This window comes from Alternaria viburni, assembly GCF_023758015.1.
Source record: "Alternaria viburni strain BMP 2772 chromosome Unknown scaffold_14, whole genome shotgun sequence".
Taxonomy (NCBI): Eukaryota; Fungi; Ascomycota; class Dothideomycetes; order Pleosporales; family Pleosporaceae; genus Alternaria; species Alternaria viburni.
In genome coordinates, this window is record NW_026055783.1 from 661067 (window position 1) to 676913 (window position 15847).

A 15847-nucleotide genomic window follows, 5' to 3' on the forward strand; every position below is an offset into this window, starting at 1 on the left:
ATGCGCGGAGCCGGCATGAGATCGCATCACTTTCATCACTCGAATATCCACTCTTGGATTCACTTCACCGTTCACCCTCTCCGCGATTCGCGTATTGCTCGACATACTCCACTGCTGAGTTTCCGGTTTCAGTCTAGCTGTGTATCCGGAAGCGACAATCTATTGCTTCTTGCGATGGTTTCTCCATGATAGGCTCTTAAGCAACCCCAGATTGTGGAATGGGTCTGAATGTATCTCCTCGAGGTTTTCACTTGGTTCATGTATGAGCGCAGCTGTGACGATGATGACGTCGGCGGGTATGAAGATAGTGAACTATGCAGCGAAGACCACAAAGACGACGAAGACTATTCAAACTGGACTATTCGAGATTGTAACGCGATCCTCATTATAGAATAAAGAATTTATTGCGTGTTGCGAAGTGAAGTGAATACAGACATATGACAAGAGTAGTGGATTCCTGTGGGCCATGGCTAGCGCGTACCCATGCGCCGGAACCCCGAACATTTTCTTGAGCTTCTCCACAACAACACCTCGCGCCCATCAAATCGACTCACGCGGGTCGCATGAGCTCTGATATGGCCAAACGAAAGCGCGGCGCTCGCGACGAGCCACCTCCTGCCGATATGGGACTCGGTGCGACACTGGCGCACATGCGCGGCGAAGCGCAATCCGACAATGCGGCAACCACCACGACTAACGGAGACGAAGAGGGCTGGACAGTAGTCAGCGGCTCGAAAAGGAGACGGAAGGAACGCGGATCGCACTCTGAGCACAACGGGCGCCGCGCCTCGAACTCGCCTTCGCCAGCTCGCAGTCCTGGCCATTCGCGCGACACAGATGGGCAGGGCAAGCGCAAGGCACGATCGCCACCGCCGCAGCAAGATGCAACTTCCGACAACCCATTCGCAGGCAAAGACGCCCAACTAGGAAATCGCCTTTCCTCCACCGACAACCCATTCGTCACATACAAAGCTGGCTCTGAGCAGTCAAGCGAGAACATGACCAGGGAGGAGCGCAGGAAAGAGCGCAAGCTGCAGAGGAGCTACCCAGCCATTGAGCATTCACATCATGCCCGCCTGAACTCGCACGTGAAGATCACAGACCTCCAGTCACTGGTGCTCTACTTGCTTGCTGACGGTAATGCGCCGCAGTGGGTTTCTGTACGCAGTCGTGCCAATATCCAACAGGTCGTCATGCTTATGGTTCCGGGGTTGGACCTGGGTATGTTCAACGGCGATGTTGCTCTAGACGCCGCGCCTCAGTCGAACCCTTCTGTTGGAGCAGAGACAACAGATGCGCAGACTGATGCTGCGCTCACGGCTGCAAAGGCTGTAAAGGATGCACAGGCAGCAAAGCCCAAGCGGTTAAACATTTCGCGTGATGACTTTTATCCGGCTAGTCTCAAGGCCGAAAAACTACCTGCATCGCTGAAACCCCTCGCTGAAATCTTTGAGCATGTCTGGCCCATCAAGGCTATAGGCGAACATCGCAACAACCAGTACATGAGGGTGCATTCGCCCATACATACGATGCTAACCTCACAAATACCCAAGACGCAAGAAGAGAAGCAGATGAAGAAGACGGGGAACCACAAAGGCCCCTTGCCGCAGAACTCGAAGAACTGGGAAAACAAGCGCACACGCATCACCGAATACATCGCCAGTCTAATGGAACAGCAAGAGAACGAATATGTGCTACATCCAGCTATGTTCACCACTTCGGAATCCAAGGAGGCCAATAACGAGAGAAGGAAGCTTGCTCATCAGAGTGCTGATGACGGTTGGGTCGACACCAATGTCGCTACCTTGGAAGATGCAGAAGTACCCGAGATGGAGATTGAACAAGGCAGTCTGACTGCTGGAAGACACATTATATCCGTCGACTGTGAGATGTGCAAAGCTGAGAATGACCAGCTTGTACTCACTCGCATCAGTCTATTGAACTGGGACGGCACTACGGCCCTCGACAAGCTTGTCAAGCCGGATGTCGCCATCAAGGACTACCTGACCCAATGGTCCGGTATTACAGCGGCCATGCTCCAAGACGTCACAACTACTCTAGCGGACATACAGAAGGAGCTATTGGAACTCATCACACCGCGTACAATCCTTGTGGGACACTCGCTAAACTCTGATCTCAACGCACTCAAGTTGACCCACCCCTTCATCATCGACACTGGTATCCTCTACCCGCACCCTCGTGGGCCACCATACAAGCAGTCGCTGAAGTGGCTTGCGCAGAAATATCTCAAGCGCGAAGTGCAAAAGGGCTCAGCAGGTCACGACAGTGTGGAAGATGCTCGGACATGTCTCGATCTAGTCAAACAAAAGTGTGAAAAGGGCCCGCGCTGGGGGTCGGGCGACACAAACGCGGAGTCTATTTTCAAGAGAATGGATCGTTCTGTACGACCAAAATCAAACGAAGTGCATCGTGCCGGAGCTGTCATCGACTGGGGCGACCCGAACAGAGGTCACGGTGGCCAAGCTCGAGTCTCCATAGGCTGCAAGACCGATGAGGAAGTAGTGGAAGCTATTGAGCGTACAGTAAAGGGTCAAGCTGAAGGCAAGGATGGCACTACTGACAAGATCGACTTTGTCTGGGGACGTTTGCGCGAGCTGGAGCTTGCAAGAGGCTGGTGGGACGACGCCAAGACGGCCGACGTCGAGCTCATTCGACAGAATGCCTTGCAACGACTGGGTCTTCTGAAGGACGGCGAGGATACAGATGTTGAGGTTCACGGACCTGAGCTCGGCGATGCCGTCTCCAAGACCATTGAACGTATCGGGCAGATATACGACGCTTTGCCACGCTGCACGGCCTTTATTGTGTACAGTGGGACAGGCGACCCTCGAGAAATACGTCGCTTGCAAGCAATGCAACAGCAGTATCGCCGTGAATACGCTACCAAGAATTGGGACAACCTCAGCGTCAAATGGACGGATACGGAGGTGCAGGCTCTTTCGAAAGCCTGTCAAGAAGCTCGCAACGGCGTTGGCTTTATTGTTGTCAAGTAAAGTACGAGTATTCGTACCTCGCGCGTGCTACGTGCAACGCAACGTGTCGTAGTACAAGGTGTCCAAGCGCATATCGCTTGACTGACACTCTCGGTCGTGGCGTATGAACGGATAATCGGGATGCATAGGCTGAGAGGCTGAATGCTTTCTAGAACATGCGTTGTGTTTTGCAATTATCGGTAGAAAGGATTAAACGCGAATAACTATCGTGCCAAGGGCACAAGTACTGCATGACATCAATCAACATCCCTGTCCACTTTCCCCTTACCTGGAGTTAAATTAGCGCAAAGCTTTTCGCCGCCTCACAGTGGGCGAAGATTGCGCAAATTCAACTCTGTAAAACCATAATCCCATCTTTGCCTGTGTGAGACCGCGGCCACGGTACAGCAGTGCCCTCAGCGACGATCATTCCGTCATGATGGGAGGCGGGTACCAGTTGGGACAATGCTGCTGACGACGACATGGAAAATGGCATGGATAAAAGCCAGAATCGAGTAGTCTGGCCCAGATATAGCTGCAAATGTAAATTCGGACATATAGCTATCATCCTGCATCGACATGTTATGCTAATTGGCCCATGTCGCGGATCAAACTTGGCAACCTGTAATCGTCGCAATTTGATGGTAATAAAGATAGCCGGCGCTTGGTCCCGGGATGAGTAAACTGCCCCATAACGATAGTGACTACCGATCAGGTGTTGGGATGCTGTGACACGAGTTCATACCTGTGCACGTCGACACATGCGTACCTCGGACGGTAGGGAACTGCTCGCATTCGATAAACGGACGAAATTACAGCTGAAGAGATCTGGCTGTTGCGCGAGATGGAACAGCTAGCGTGTTGCGCTTGCGACACGAGACGGCTTCAGGGCTTTTTCGCAATAGAGCGCATCTAAATTGATAGCGAGGCGCGCTAACCCCACTCGGACTCATGCATGGCTAATCATGGAATAACTCCTGCTAATTATTTCACTTGCCCTTTCCCTCCTCTGAATTAGCTCTCGTCTTTCAGGGTTCCTTCCAGTCTCCGCCGCAACCGCCTATTCTTGTTGGGGCCTACCATTTTTTCCTCTTCGCTTCCAATCTCACTGCGCTTGCTGAAACGCTATCCTGGACTGAGACGCGTCGTCGCGTACCCGAGACCGGTAGTTCAGCTTGCTTAGGCCCACCCTCTTTCATCCAACTTTTATTTGTTGCTATCTAGCACTTTTCGTGCAGCCTCTCCGCTCACTTGCAGCTATCGCCTAGGCACTGTTGTGTCAATGGGCTGCATCAATGGCGGGCTCCAGGCGATCCGGAATTGGCGAGGTGGAGTCAGACATGAATACACATGAACTTCAGCCATCACCACCAGAGGTTGTGGAGAGTGCTGATGAGGCCTCTCCACCTTCCCCGCCCACCAACCGTGCAACTAAAGCATACTGCAAGAATTGTCAGAAGTGCATTGGAGATTTCTACAACTCCTGGTACAAGGTCACCGGCAGCTACTTTGTTCCCGCGATGCTCGGCTCTTACAGTTCTACCTTACAGCCCATGGGCAAACTAAAAGCGGCGTCAAAAGGCACCGAATTAGCAGGATGGTAAGCTGAACCCAGACATGACATTGGTCCCTTCTCCCTTTACAATTGTTTGTCGCACCTTTCCCTCTTATAGCCTTGGCTGGCTATCAACAAACCCCAACACACGAGTTGGCGTATCCCGGCTGCCGATGGTTACATGGTATTTTAAGTTTCTTCCTCTAGACGCACCGACGCTAGCCTGCACCAAATCTTTCCACACTATAGATTAACATCTATTAGACGTGTACGCCCGCATTTTACGTCCCGCATTCCTTATTGCTATCCTTCCGTTCGCACAATAATCTTGGGACTAACTCAACACCAGTACAATTCAGCCTTTATCGTGCCCCGATCCGGCTTGCGTAAAGACAGCTATCGGATTCACTGTTGTCACCGCACCTGCAGGAAAGGGATCCTTTCGGTAAGTAACTTCTCCCATGGCCTTCCAAGTCCTTGCATGATGGCTGACCTGTGACAGTGGTCGAGATTTCTTCAAGCTGGGTCGCATAGAACTGCAATGCGAGACAGCACCAAATCATACCATTGTAGTCGAACCTGAAGTGGATGCCTCACAAGACCTGCTAGCGAACGAAGACACCCCAAGTCCTCCCTCGTCGAGAGCAACACCAAAAGCGTCCTCGGCTGAAGCTATGGAGATTGACTCGCGTGCGCCATCTGTAGATCACCCAGATCACACTCGCGGGCGGTACGAGCCATCCCAAGACCGTAATTTACAACAGCAGCAGCAGTCGTTGCATCCTGTCGGAGACAGCACATCGTCGTTACCAGCACCATCATCGAAGCAGTCTTCGATACGGAACTCCCCACACGCTTTTGCTCAAGACGCGCTGAGCACTACACCGCAGTCGAATTCTTCCTATCCTCAAGAACCTCCTCAGTCTCACCAAGGGCCTGGCATTGAGTCAATGAGCGGTCCACCTGAAGTGCCAACAACGATCCCTCAGACCAATGGCCATCACTATCCTCGTTCACCAGAAGACGTTAGCATAGACGCTATGGCGCGTATACAGACGCAAATGTCCCACAACAGTGGCGCCTTAGCTGCGCATACCCGCGACATTAGGCTTCACCAGGAAAAGATGGACCAAACAGCAGAGACACTGCGTCAAGAATACCAGTTCAAGTTTCTTCAACAAAATGAGCATATCAAAAAGGTGGAGGCGCTGGCCGAAAGATTACAAAATGATATGCATGGCATGCGCCAAGCCATGGAGAACATGAATCGTGAGTTATATGCGATTAGGATGGAGAGGCAATCAGGAGCTTCGGCTACGCCCCATGCCGCTCCATCTTTCGCGGCGCAGAATGCAGCATTAGAGCAAATGGCGCAGCAGATGAACGTTTTGTCGCATAAGGCGAGTGATGTAGATCTTCTCAGTACTACTATTGAGATCATGAAGGGCAAAATCTATCGACTCGAAGAGCGCGCCGGACCTGAGCCCTCACAAGCACCGCCATATACGTATCAGGCACCGCAAGCATCAATGGCACACCCACCTCACTCGCATCAGAGTACACCAACGATGACGCCGAGCACCAGAGCACCCCAACCAGTAACCAATGGCCAGCCACAACAATTGTCGTTCGTCGCTCCCTCCACTACGGCGACACCTATGAGCGCGCCGAATCCCACGAGTGTCGGTCCCACTGGAAGTCAGGCTGGCGGATGGGCTACGATCAACGCGGGAGTGAAACGAACACATCAGAACGGCGTTGGGAATCCTCAGGAAGCCAACACTCAAGCACCCGGTTCGCCCAAGAGGCCAAGGCTTGCTGATGATGGTCCTTCGGGTTACACGGCCTCGCAACAAACTCCCATGACAGACCATCGTTTCCAAACGCCTACGATACCGTCCCAACAAACTGTACCTGAATCTGTTCTCGGATCGCAATCGCAACAGTCTTCCTACGCTCCTTACGCCACACAAGATGGCCCTTCAGACGCCAGCTGGCAACCCGAGTCCCAGCGTATGATCGAGCATCGACCGCGTGCGCGTCGTGGCGGAGGTCCTGGAAGTCGGGGTGGCAGAGTTAGGAAGAGTATGCCAGCCCACGGTACACTCGGAACCCCTGATTGGGAAAGGCCTGATTGGCAAGGTGTTCCCGATTCTCAGATCAGTCCGTCCGGATACTACCAACACGTCCCGCAGCCAGGACGAGGAGGCATTGCGCGGCGAGGCAGTGGGGGTGGGGGTGGTCGTGGCGGTTACCCAACCAGCGACCGTGCTAGCAGTCTAGGTCTACAAGGTGTGACAGCTGCCATGAGCTTCGGATCGCCGGGTGACATGTTTGGATCGGCAAAAAAGACGCGCACCAAACCTATTAGGAATGCAGATGGAGTCTTGATTCGCAAAGACGGGCGTCCCGACATGCGCTCACAATCCTCAGCGGCTAACCTCCGCAAGGTGCATTCACGCAACGAAGGCGAAGCAAGCCACTCACCCACTGGCTTCACGCCTACCAACCAGCAATATGCGACCTCGGGCAATGCACCGGACACGCCGAGTCCAAGCGGCTACGCAGCGGACCCAAGCGCGAGCGATAAGCACAATGCGATAATGGGCAAGATGTTTCCCGCTGGTGTCGACGCAGCACGGAAACAACAAGACTACACTCGTCAAGTCTTTGAAGAAAACACCGATCATACCGTTCACCCACGGTCGCAGAACCACGCCCCCGCAACAAAGGCGGCAGTCCAGATCAAGAGGGAGCAGGTTGAGCGGAACCGAATCTCCGAAACACAGAGTCCACGGGTGCAGGAAACAGATGTGGACATGGATACAGGGGAAGATCACGCAGACGACGAGCGGCAGACGCCTGAGGAAGGCGGCGTAGATCCCGAAGACCAGACTCAGGATATGAATATGCAGGAAGAACGCGGCACGAGAGCTGCCTCACAAACTAGTCCGGAAGATGAGGCAGCTGGAAAACCGCGTAAATTTAACTAGGAGCGCAGATTCGATCCGAAGACTGGGGTGCATCGTTATGTGAGGGTAAAGAACAAGTAACCCTTTTGTTTTGTATTAGTACTTGATAGACTATCAATAGTGGCAATTGATACGAAGGAATTTCATATTTCTGCATTGATTCACTTGAATGTTAGTGACCCTAGAGCCTACGTGAACGTTAGATCACATATTTTGCATCTTTCTATGTCAATGTAGGCTCTACATTAACGTTAGGTTACACACTTTGCATCTTACTATGTTAAAGTAGGCTCTACGTTAACGTTAGGTTAAACACATTCTATCTTGCTATGTCAATGTAGGCTCTAGGGTGTTTAGTTTTTTCCTTGAACAAGGTGGACATGAAAAGTAACTTCGTTTGTGTTCACGAAGTGATTGATATTGATCATTACACTACATTCGAAACGCGACTATGTCTTTCTAGAAAGGGACAGTTGGGGCCTTTTCCGACCCATTGGTCCTTTCCGGGTAGTGAATTGCGCCCTCGGAAGTAGCGCAATTGGTGAGGTAGGTAGCAGAAGCATTAACGGGGATGGCATTGCCTTCCTGAGGGCGGCCGTAGACCTAATCGCATGTTAGCACCTATCTATTCGCATACTGGGCACACTTAGCGGATACTTACGTGCTCGTAGTACCAAACCTCGCTCAAGATAGTGTAGCCTCGATCAGTTGTGTTCTTGCCAGCATCAGTAGCATTGAACCTGGGTCCCGAGCAACCCAAGAAAGGAATACCGCCGTGCTGCTCGTACAGAACATCTACAAGATCGGAGTACGAGTACGTGGTTGAGTTGGAGGGTGTGATGCCCTCAGCGGCCAGCCAATCGAAAGTAGGGAACCTCTTGTAGTACTTGACAGCTGTCTCGAAGAAGTCAACAACATCTTCGTGCTCGCGGTACTGCGGGCCGTAGCAAGGGACGTTGAAGGTGGAGAAGCAGGTGGCATGCTTGGAGAACTCGTGGCCCCAGAAACCGGGGTTATCTTGTTGCCATGCGATCCAGTAGGTGTTCATGTACTCCAAGAGGTCGTAGCGGCCAAATGGCTCGAGAAAGGTACCGATGTTGGACCCATTGTAGGGTGGGACGAACGTGCCGTTTGGTAGCCCGTTTGTGGTGTTCGGTCCGGGTATGGGGTCGTATTGGCGGCTCAGATCACAATATTGTGTGTAGCTGCCGTTACAGAAGTCGGGCCAGAGCCCGTGGAGCGTCCATGTGTCGGTAGGAAGAAGCTGGCCTTCAGACTCGCGACCGGTGTATGTGTTCCAGAATTGAGTGCTCAGAACAAGTCCACCGAATGTCTCGACACAGCAGGAGTCGACCTTGGAGGGATCTTGCGATGGGCACGACAGAAGTGGTTCTTGTAGCTGGCAGGTATGGTTTAATGGGCTCTGGTTCGGGTAGAGTTGTGCATTTGCCGTTGTGGCCAGTAGAGCCGCAGTGCCGGCTTTGGAAAAGGTACCCTTCATCTTGTCTTGACTGTAAAGATAAAAGATTGATTGACGCAAAGGTATACTACGAGTTCAACAACGCTGGGAACCCAGCATCTATAAAGCTCACAAATTTTTGGCCACGGCGTACCCAGGCCGCTGCAGCCCCAGCCAGTCCTTACCACATGCAGAAGGTACATCTTCCAGACTCCTGGTAAGAGCTCCGGCGGCGGCGATGAGCGACAGACGAACAGTACCTGCATGTACAATCGTAAGCTAGACGGGCTCACGTGTCGGTCCCATTGGATGATAAGAGAACAAGGCTACGCAAGCCGCGCCATGGTGCTGTACCCACTTGAGCTGTCTCCGAGGCCATGATGCTGGAGATGCGCGTTGGGATGTGAGATTGGTGGGTAGGGCCAGCCACAATTACGGCTTTTGTTCGCTGTGCAAAAACAGTTGGGGATTACGTCTAGAAGGATGGCTGTGGCAGAACGTGGGTTGCGCGATAGGTGACAGGGTCTTGCTGGGTCGGACCTGCTCGATGACGCTCTGCGACCAGACGCACAAACTCAACAGCTGCATCGCCATTGCTTTAAGGGCAGTGAAGTCATCGATGAACGTCTCGAAAGTTTCCTAGCCCTACGCGACCCACGAATCCCAAACGCGCCTCCAACGGTGAACCGGACGAACGTGGCTTCCGACGAGCGCTGCCTATCGCCGCCTCCACACCCGCCATTCGTCGTCATAGTCTCCTCTACACGACAACCAGCCATGCGCGCCCACATCAAGCCCTTTGCATCCTCGCGCTGTTTTTTAGGCACTACCAAACAGCGAGAATGCCTCCTTCATCCTCCATAACGCCGCTACCCCCGCACAAGCCAGACACATACACGACGGCCCATCACATCGGCAAGCCACCCACAAGCTTCAAGAACCCATGGCCCTCCTATAAGAACGACGGCATAATCGCCGCCGTCCGAACGCGATTCAGCACACCCAAGAACTTCGTCCCCATACCCGCCGACCGATTAGGCCTGGTCGACGTGCGCAAGCCCGACTTCAGCAATGCGCAGAACGGGCTGAAGGCTACATGGATAGGACACGCGAGTTTCCTGATCGAAACAACAGCTTCAGAGGGAAACGAACGCGGAATGCGCATCCTCCTCGACCCCGTATGGAGTGAGCGCGTAGGACCCTACGGCATGGTCGGTCCTGTGCGCTTCACACCTCCACCATGCACTATCGACGAGCTGCCTGAAATCGACGCTGTATGCATCAGCCACGACCACTACGACCACCTCGACTCGGACACGCTGAAGAAGCTGAATGCAAAACAAGGCGGTGACTTGCGCTTCTTCTGCGGATTAGGCGTCAAGTCTGTTCTGACGGGGCTAGGCGCAGGCATCAAGGCCGATCAAGTCGAAGAGATGGACTGGTGGGGTGGCATAACCGTGTTCAAGAAGGGCGCTGGAGGCGTTGAGTTGATATGCACGCCTGCGCAACATCGGTCTGGGCGCACGCCTTGGAACTTCGATGGTACACTGTGGTGTAGTTGGATCGTGAAGGAACCGTCTTCGTCTGGCAAGAAGCTCTTCTTCGCTGGAGACACAGGGTACTGCCACGTTCTTTCCGACGACCAATTCTCGCACCACGACGCGCCGCACCCGCATTGTCCGGCATTCAAAGAAATAGGCGAGTTGTACGGACCTTTTGATCTGGCACTTGTGCCTGTGGGTTGCTTCAAGCCGAGGTCTGTTTTGTCTGGTCAACATTCCAGTCCTGAGGATTCTTTGGCTATACATAGGGATGTGAGGAGTAAGAAGAGTATAGGCATGCACTTTGGCACGTTTCGTGGTGCCTACTCGGCTAGCTACGAACCGGTTACTGAGCCGCCTGAAAGATGGCGGAAGGGTGCGGAGGCAGCTGGGTTGAAGTGGGGTGTTGATGTTGATTTGTGCGATATTGGCGGGACAGTGGTAGTTTAATAGAGCGTTCACCTCATACAAGAACAGTTAAACAGGTCTGCAGACTACGTCAAGATGAAAACATACAAAGTGGGTGACTTAACGTGATGTAAGCTCCAGGTTGTTCAGTTTTTGCCTAGTCTGACGTCTATTCAAGAAGTCGTTCAATCTATTAGACGAGTAATGTGACATGTACGATACTTATATCCATCACAAACCATATCAACTGGGTTATGCTTTGTCAAGACTTCACTGTATAGAACAGAATGATTCGAATAATGCATTATGTCCTGTCCATCTAAGTGGAAGAAAAGCACCATCGTTAGTACTCATACAAAACCAGTGCTGCCTTCTAATGTAAATACATAAGCTACTTTCAACGCAACGCACGTGGCGCCGTCTAGTTGTATTGCATGTAGGTAGCGGTCGAGTTGAACTTGAGGTTGCCCTTGATAACCTTGTCCACGGCAGCCAGAAAGTCCTTCTCGGTAGCAACCTTCCTTCGAGCCCTAGAAGTACAAGTCAGTATATGTCTCACATGCATTTCGGGTAGTGGTTACCTGATTGCGAACATGCCTGCTTCTGTAGCTACACTCCTCAGCTCGGCACCTGTGCTGTTGGGGCAGAGACGAGAGATGAGCTCCCAACGGATGTCGCGCTCTACACTCATGCTCTTGGCGTGGATACGGAGAATGTTAGCACGGCCTTCCATGTCTGGTAGCGAGAACTCGATCTTTCGGTCGATACGGCCAGGACGCATGAGGGCTGGGTCGAGAGTCGAAGGCCTGTTCGTCGCGAACATGACCTTAATGTTACCGCGAGCATCAAAACCATCCAGTTGTGTAATCAGCTCCAACATGGTACGCTGTACTTCGTTGTCGCCTCCAGCACCGTCATCGAAACGAGCACCGCCGACAGCATCGATTTCGTCGAAGAAGATAATACACGCCTTCTTTGTTCGTGCCATCTCAAACAGCTCGCGCACCATCCTGGCTCCCTCTCCGACGTATTTCTGGACAAGCTCTGAACCGATAACTCGGATGAAGGTGGCGTCGGTTCGGTTGGCGACAGCTCGGGCGCAAAGGGTCTTTCCGGTTCCTGGAGGGCCGTAGAGAAGGGCACCCTTCGGAGGGTCGATACCCAGGTTGACGAAACGCTCCGGTGATAGCAGGGGCATCTCAACGACCTCTCGCAGCTTCTCAATCTGCTCTTTGCAACCTCCAACATCTCCGTATGTGACATCGGGCTTGTCCTCAACCGTCATCATGGTGACCGAGGGGTCGATCTTTGGCGGCAGGGGAAGCAAGATCTGGTACTTGTTGCGGTCGACACCCACCCGCATGCCCTCCTCGATGTCGGTGGGTGAGACGCGCTCTCCGAGGTTGACGACGAACTTGGCGATTTGCTTGACGTTGATGACATATTTGCTCTTCTCCGAGTCCTTCTCGTCTTGTATTATCTTGGTGCATCGTGCGACCTGGAGGGGCTGCTCTTCTTGCATTCGTTGGCGGTCGGCGGCGATATCCCAGAGATGTGGAGGTGCGAGTCCGGTATCTGATTCCTGGGGGCGTTAGTCAAGCATGGGTGGAGGGGAAAGGAGTTCGTACTTTGACGCCAATCTTCTCGTTTATCGTCTGCTGCTTGTCCTTGATCTCCTTCTCGAGCTTCTTGAGTTCGGCGCCATAGGGTGCCGCGCCGTATGTCTTCAACACCTGGATGTCCCTGTGAAATCATTAGCCCATGTCCGCTCTGATTGTGACGTGCCATCTCTTACTCGTCGGTCAGAGGTGTGATCTTCTTCTCCTCGACCTCGTCGTCGGCGAAGTTCTTCTGGTACTTCTCCCAGGACTGGCCTGTGGCTGAAGGCATGCTTGCGGAGTGGGCGGCGACTGTCGTGTGGCCGAGATAGGGTTCGGGCTATACGTGCAGTCGAGTTGTGAATGAGTCCGGGTAGGAGCGACAGTGGGAGCAGATGCGGCGGCGCGGCGAGTGTATGGGGTTGGTTGTTGTGGACTGGGTGAAGGTGTAGCTGTGATGCGGCAATGGCCCGGCGAGTCGGAGCTTGGGGATTGGCCGTGCGCTACGTCTATCGCGTTCTCGAAATATTGTCAGTTCGCGTCCAGGCACCACAACTTCCCCGCCAAACTCCCACGATACCCCTCTTTTAGCTTTGTTCTCCTGTATACTGAAAGATGGCTGCTCAAGTTGCAAATGGCGGTACCGGTGGCGGCAACACTGCCTTCAAGGTGCGCTTCGTCACTAAGCTCTGAAAACATTGACTGACATTGGTCCAGGACAAGGAGAAGCCCAGAGCTGTTCGCAGCGCCAACATCATTGCCGCAAGAGGTACAGAACCTATTTCTTCTCTTTTAGGAGCATCTCGCTAACTCAAATTGTGCAGCTGTGGCAGATGCGATCCGAACTGTATGTCCCACCACGAGGTGCGGGGAAGAGATGAATACTAACTTTTTGGCAGTCTTTGGGACCAAAGGGCATGGACAAGATGGTACGAGACACGCGCAAATCGCTAGCCCTCACAACTGACTTGTCCAGATCCAAACCAGCAAAGGCCAGACCATCATCACGAACGACGGAGCCACCATGTTGAACCAGATGAGCGTTATGCACCCCTCCGCGAAGATGCTCGTCGACCTCGCACACGCCCAAGATATCGAAGCTGGAGATGGCACAACGTCGGTCGTAGTCATTGCTGGAAGTCTGTTGGGCGCTGCTGAGAGGTTATTGGGCAAGGGCATCCACCCCACAGTCATATCAGAGGCTTTCCAACGGGCAGCGCAGGAGGCGATATCCATATTGACCGAGATGGCCATTCCTATCTCGCTCACGGACAGGCAAACGCTCCTCAAGACCGCCACGACCGCACTCTCTTCCAAGATCGTCGCACAGGAGCCCAAGCTCCCCATCATGGCTGTGGACTCAGTCCTCAAGGTCATCGACCCCAAGACTGCCGACAACGTAGACTTGAAGAACATCCGGATGATCAAGAAGTCAGGCGGTACCATCGAAGACAGCGAGATGATCGACGGACTGGTTCTCAACCAGCCTGTAGTCAAGAGCGCTGGTGGTCCCACACTGAAGGAGAAGGCACGGATAGGTCTCATTCAGTTCCAGTTGAGCCCACCGAAACCGGACATGGAGAACCAGATTGTCGTCAACGACTACAGGCAAATGGACAAGATTCTCAAGGAGGAGCGAACATATCTGCTGAACATGGTCAAGAAGATCCAGAAAGCCAAGTGCAACGTTCTCTTCATTCAAAAGTCAATCCTCCGAGATGCAGTCAACGACCTCAGTCTGCACTTCTTGTCTAAGCTGAAGATCCTGGTCATCAAGGACATTGAGCGTGACGAGATTGAGTTCATTTGCAAGGTGCGTAAGAGAAGTGATTCACATGTAACGAAGCTAATGCACAGTAGAGCACTGGCTGCAAGCCTATTGCCGATATCGATTCATTCACAGAAGACAAGCTCGGTTCGGCAGACCTTGTCGAGGAGGTACAGGCATCGGGCGCACGATACGTCAAGGTTTCGGGTGTCAAGTCAGCAGCCAACACTGTCTCCATCGTCTGCCGCGGTGCTAACAACCTCATTCTGGATGAGACCGAGCGATCTCTACACGACGCTCACTGCGCCATCCGCTCGTTGGTCAAGAAGAAGGCGCTACTTGCTGGTGGCGGTGCCCCGGAGATTGAGATTGCGCATCAGCTGTCACTCAAAGCTCGTGAGCTCTCTGGCACTGAGTCTATTTGCTGGAAAGCTTTCGCCGATGCCATGGAGGTCATTCCGACAACACTGGCGGAAAACGCCGGTTTGAACAGCATCAAGGTCGTCACAGAGCTAAGGCATAGGCACGCGCAGGAGCAGAAGAATGCTGGTATCAGCATCAAGAGCGGAGGTGTCAAGAACGACATCAGCGAGGAGAACGTACTGCAGCCACTGCTGGTCAGCACCAGCGCTATCGAGCTTGCAGCCGAGACCGTCAAGATGATTCTGCGAATCGACGACATCGCCTTGTCGAGGTAAAGAACTGCAAATGGATTGACTTGGCAGCGAAAGACGCAGGATACCACGAGTAATGAAAAATTCGAACAACTGTTGATGCCAAATAAATGTTTGGAATGTCATGACATTGCATGTGAAGGTTACGCGTATATTGCGTTCAATGCATGAACGGTGCAATTAAAACCTGCACGTGGGGGAGCATGGGACTGCAGTAGCGGGACACGTCGTTCTCTGCAGACTGTCCAGATAGGATAAGCCGTGGATCACTTTTCTTCTTCCAGATGCCGAATTCGGACCACCTTGATCCTGGGGTATGCACCTGAAATGAGCACTGTTTTCAACTTGACTCGTTTGGAAAATGGAGAAATGCGAATGCGACTATCCGCGCGCGTGACGAAGCAATTGCTTTTCGGGCTGATCTTTCGCCCGCATAGGTTATCCGGCCGTCAGCATGTAGACGCAGTGTTTCCGTGCCGTGTTCATGAGTAGTGTATGTGTGTGATGCCTCACCACGATAACGCGAGCACCCTGGCCTAACGACTTTGTCGTGCACCTAACATTGCAGAATATCACAACATGAAAACCGTTTCAATGCAAGCAGGCGATCGTTTTTGTAATCCGTGCTGTAGCTGCTTATCACCCAGCCAAGGTGCGTATCGTGATCTCGGGAACGCCGACGGACAGCGTACCTGCAGCAACATCACTTTTTAGCTGCGGCCACGAAACTCATACACAGGTATGCTGACTAGCAGGACATCCATCATCAGCACCTTCAATAAATCTTATGTCTGACTCCGGCTACACTACGCGCGCGTAATAAACAAAGGCGCAAGAAAAGTAAAGAACCCCGGAAAACACCACCTCCCAGCCGCCCGT

General features: G+C 52.8%; 6 protein-coding genes across 6 annotated transcripts; 4 read left to right on the top strand and 2 right to left on the bottom strand.

Moving 5' to 3' along the window:
• Positions 1-575: 575 nt before the first annotated feature.
• On the top strand, positions 576-3014 carry J4E79_006925 (uncharacterized protein; the record flags this gene model as incomplete). Its single annotated transcript, XM_049355793.1, has 1 exon — positions 576-3014. The coding sequence occupies one exon, from the start codon at positions 576-578 to the stop codon at positions 3012-3014; it is 2439 nt and encodes an 812-aa protein (XP_049209822.1).
• A 1274-nt stretch (positions 3015-4288) lies between these two features.
• On the top strand, positions 4289-7541 carry J4E79_006926 (uncharacterized protein; the record flags this gene model as incomplete). Its single annotated transcript, XM_049355794.1, has 2 exons — positions 4289-4593; positions 5051-7541. 2 exons carry the CDS (start codon positions 4289-4291, stop codon positions 7539-7541), a joined length of 2796 nt encoding a protein of 931 aa, XP_049209823.1.
• A 438-nt stretch (positions 7542-7979) lies between these two features.
• J4E79_006927 (uncharacterized protein) lies at positions 7980-9021 on the bottom strand (the record flags this gene model as incomplete). Its single annotated transcript, XM_049355795.1, has 2 exons — positions 7980-8123; positions 8182-9021. The coding sequence occupies 2 exons, from the start codon at positions 9019-9021 to the stop codon at positions 7980-7982; spliced, it is 984 nt and encodes a 327-aa protein (XP_049209824.1).
• Positions 9022-9821: 800 nt separating this feature from the next.
• J4E79_006928 (uncharacterized protein) lies at positions 9822-10970 on the top strand (the record flags this gene model as incomplete). The annotated part of the gene is made up of 1 exon (XM_049355796.1): positions 9822-10970. One exon carries the CDS (start codon positions 9822-9824, stop codon positions 10968-10970), a length of 1149 nt encoding a protein of 382 aa, XP_049209825.1.
• Positions 10971-11349: 379 nt separating this feature from the next.
• Positions 11350-12818, bottom strand: RPT1 (26S proteasome regulatory subunit 7; the record flags this gene model as incomplete). Its single annotated transcript, XM_049355797.1, has 4 exons — positions 11350-11458; positions 11510-12510; positions 12557-12671; positions 12724-12818. The coding sequence occupies 4 exons, from the start codon at positions 12816-12818 to the stop codon at positions 11350-11352; spliced, it is 1320 nt and encodes a 439-aa protein (XP_049209826.1).
• A 323-nt stretch (positions 12819-13141) lies between these two features.
• Positions 13142-14992, top strand: CCT4 (T-complex protein 1 subunit delta; the record flags this gene model as incomplete). Its single annotated transcript, XM_049355798.1, has 6 exons — positions 13142-13195; positions 13244-13295; positions 13351-13373; positions 13426-13455; positions 13503-14339; positions 14387-14992. The coding sequence occupies 6 exons, from the start codon at positions 13142-13144 to the stop codon at positions 14990-14992; spliced, it is 1602 nt and encodes a 533-aa protein (XP_049209827.1).
• Positions 14993-15847: the final 855 nt, after the last annotated feature.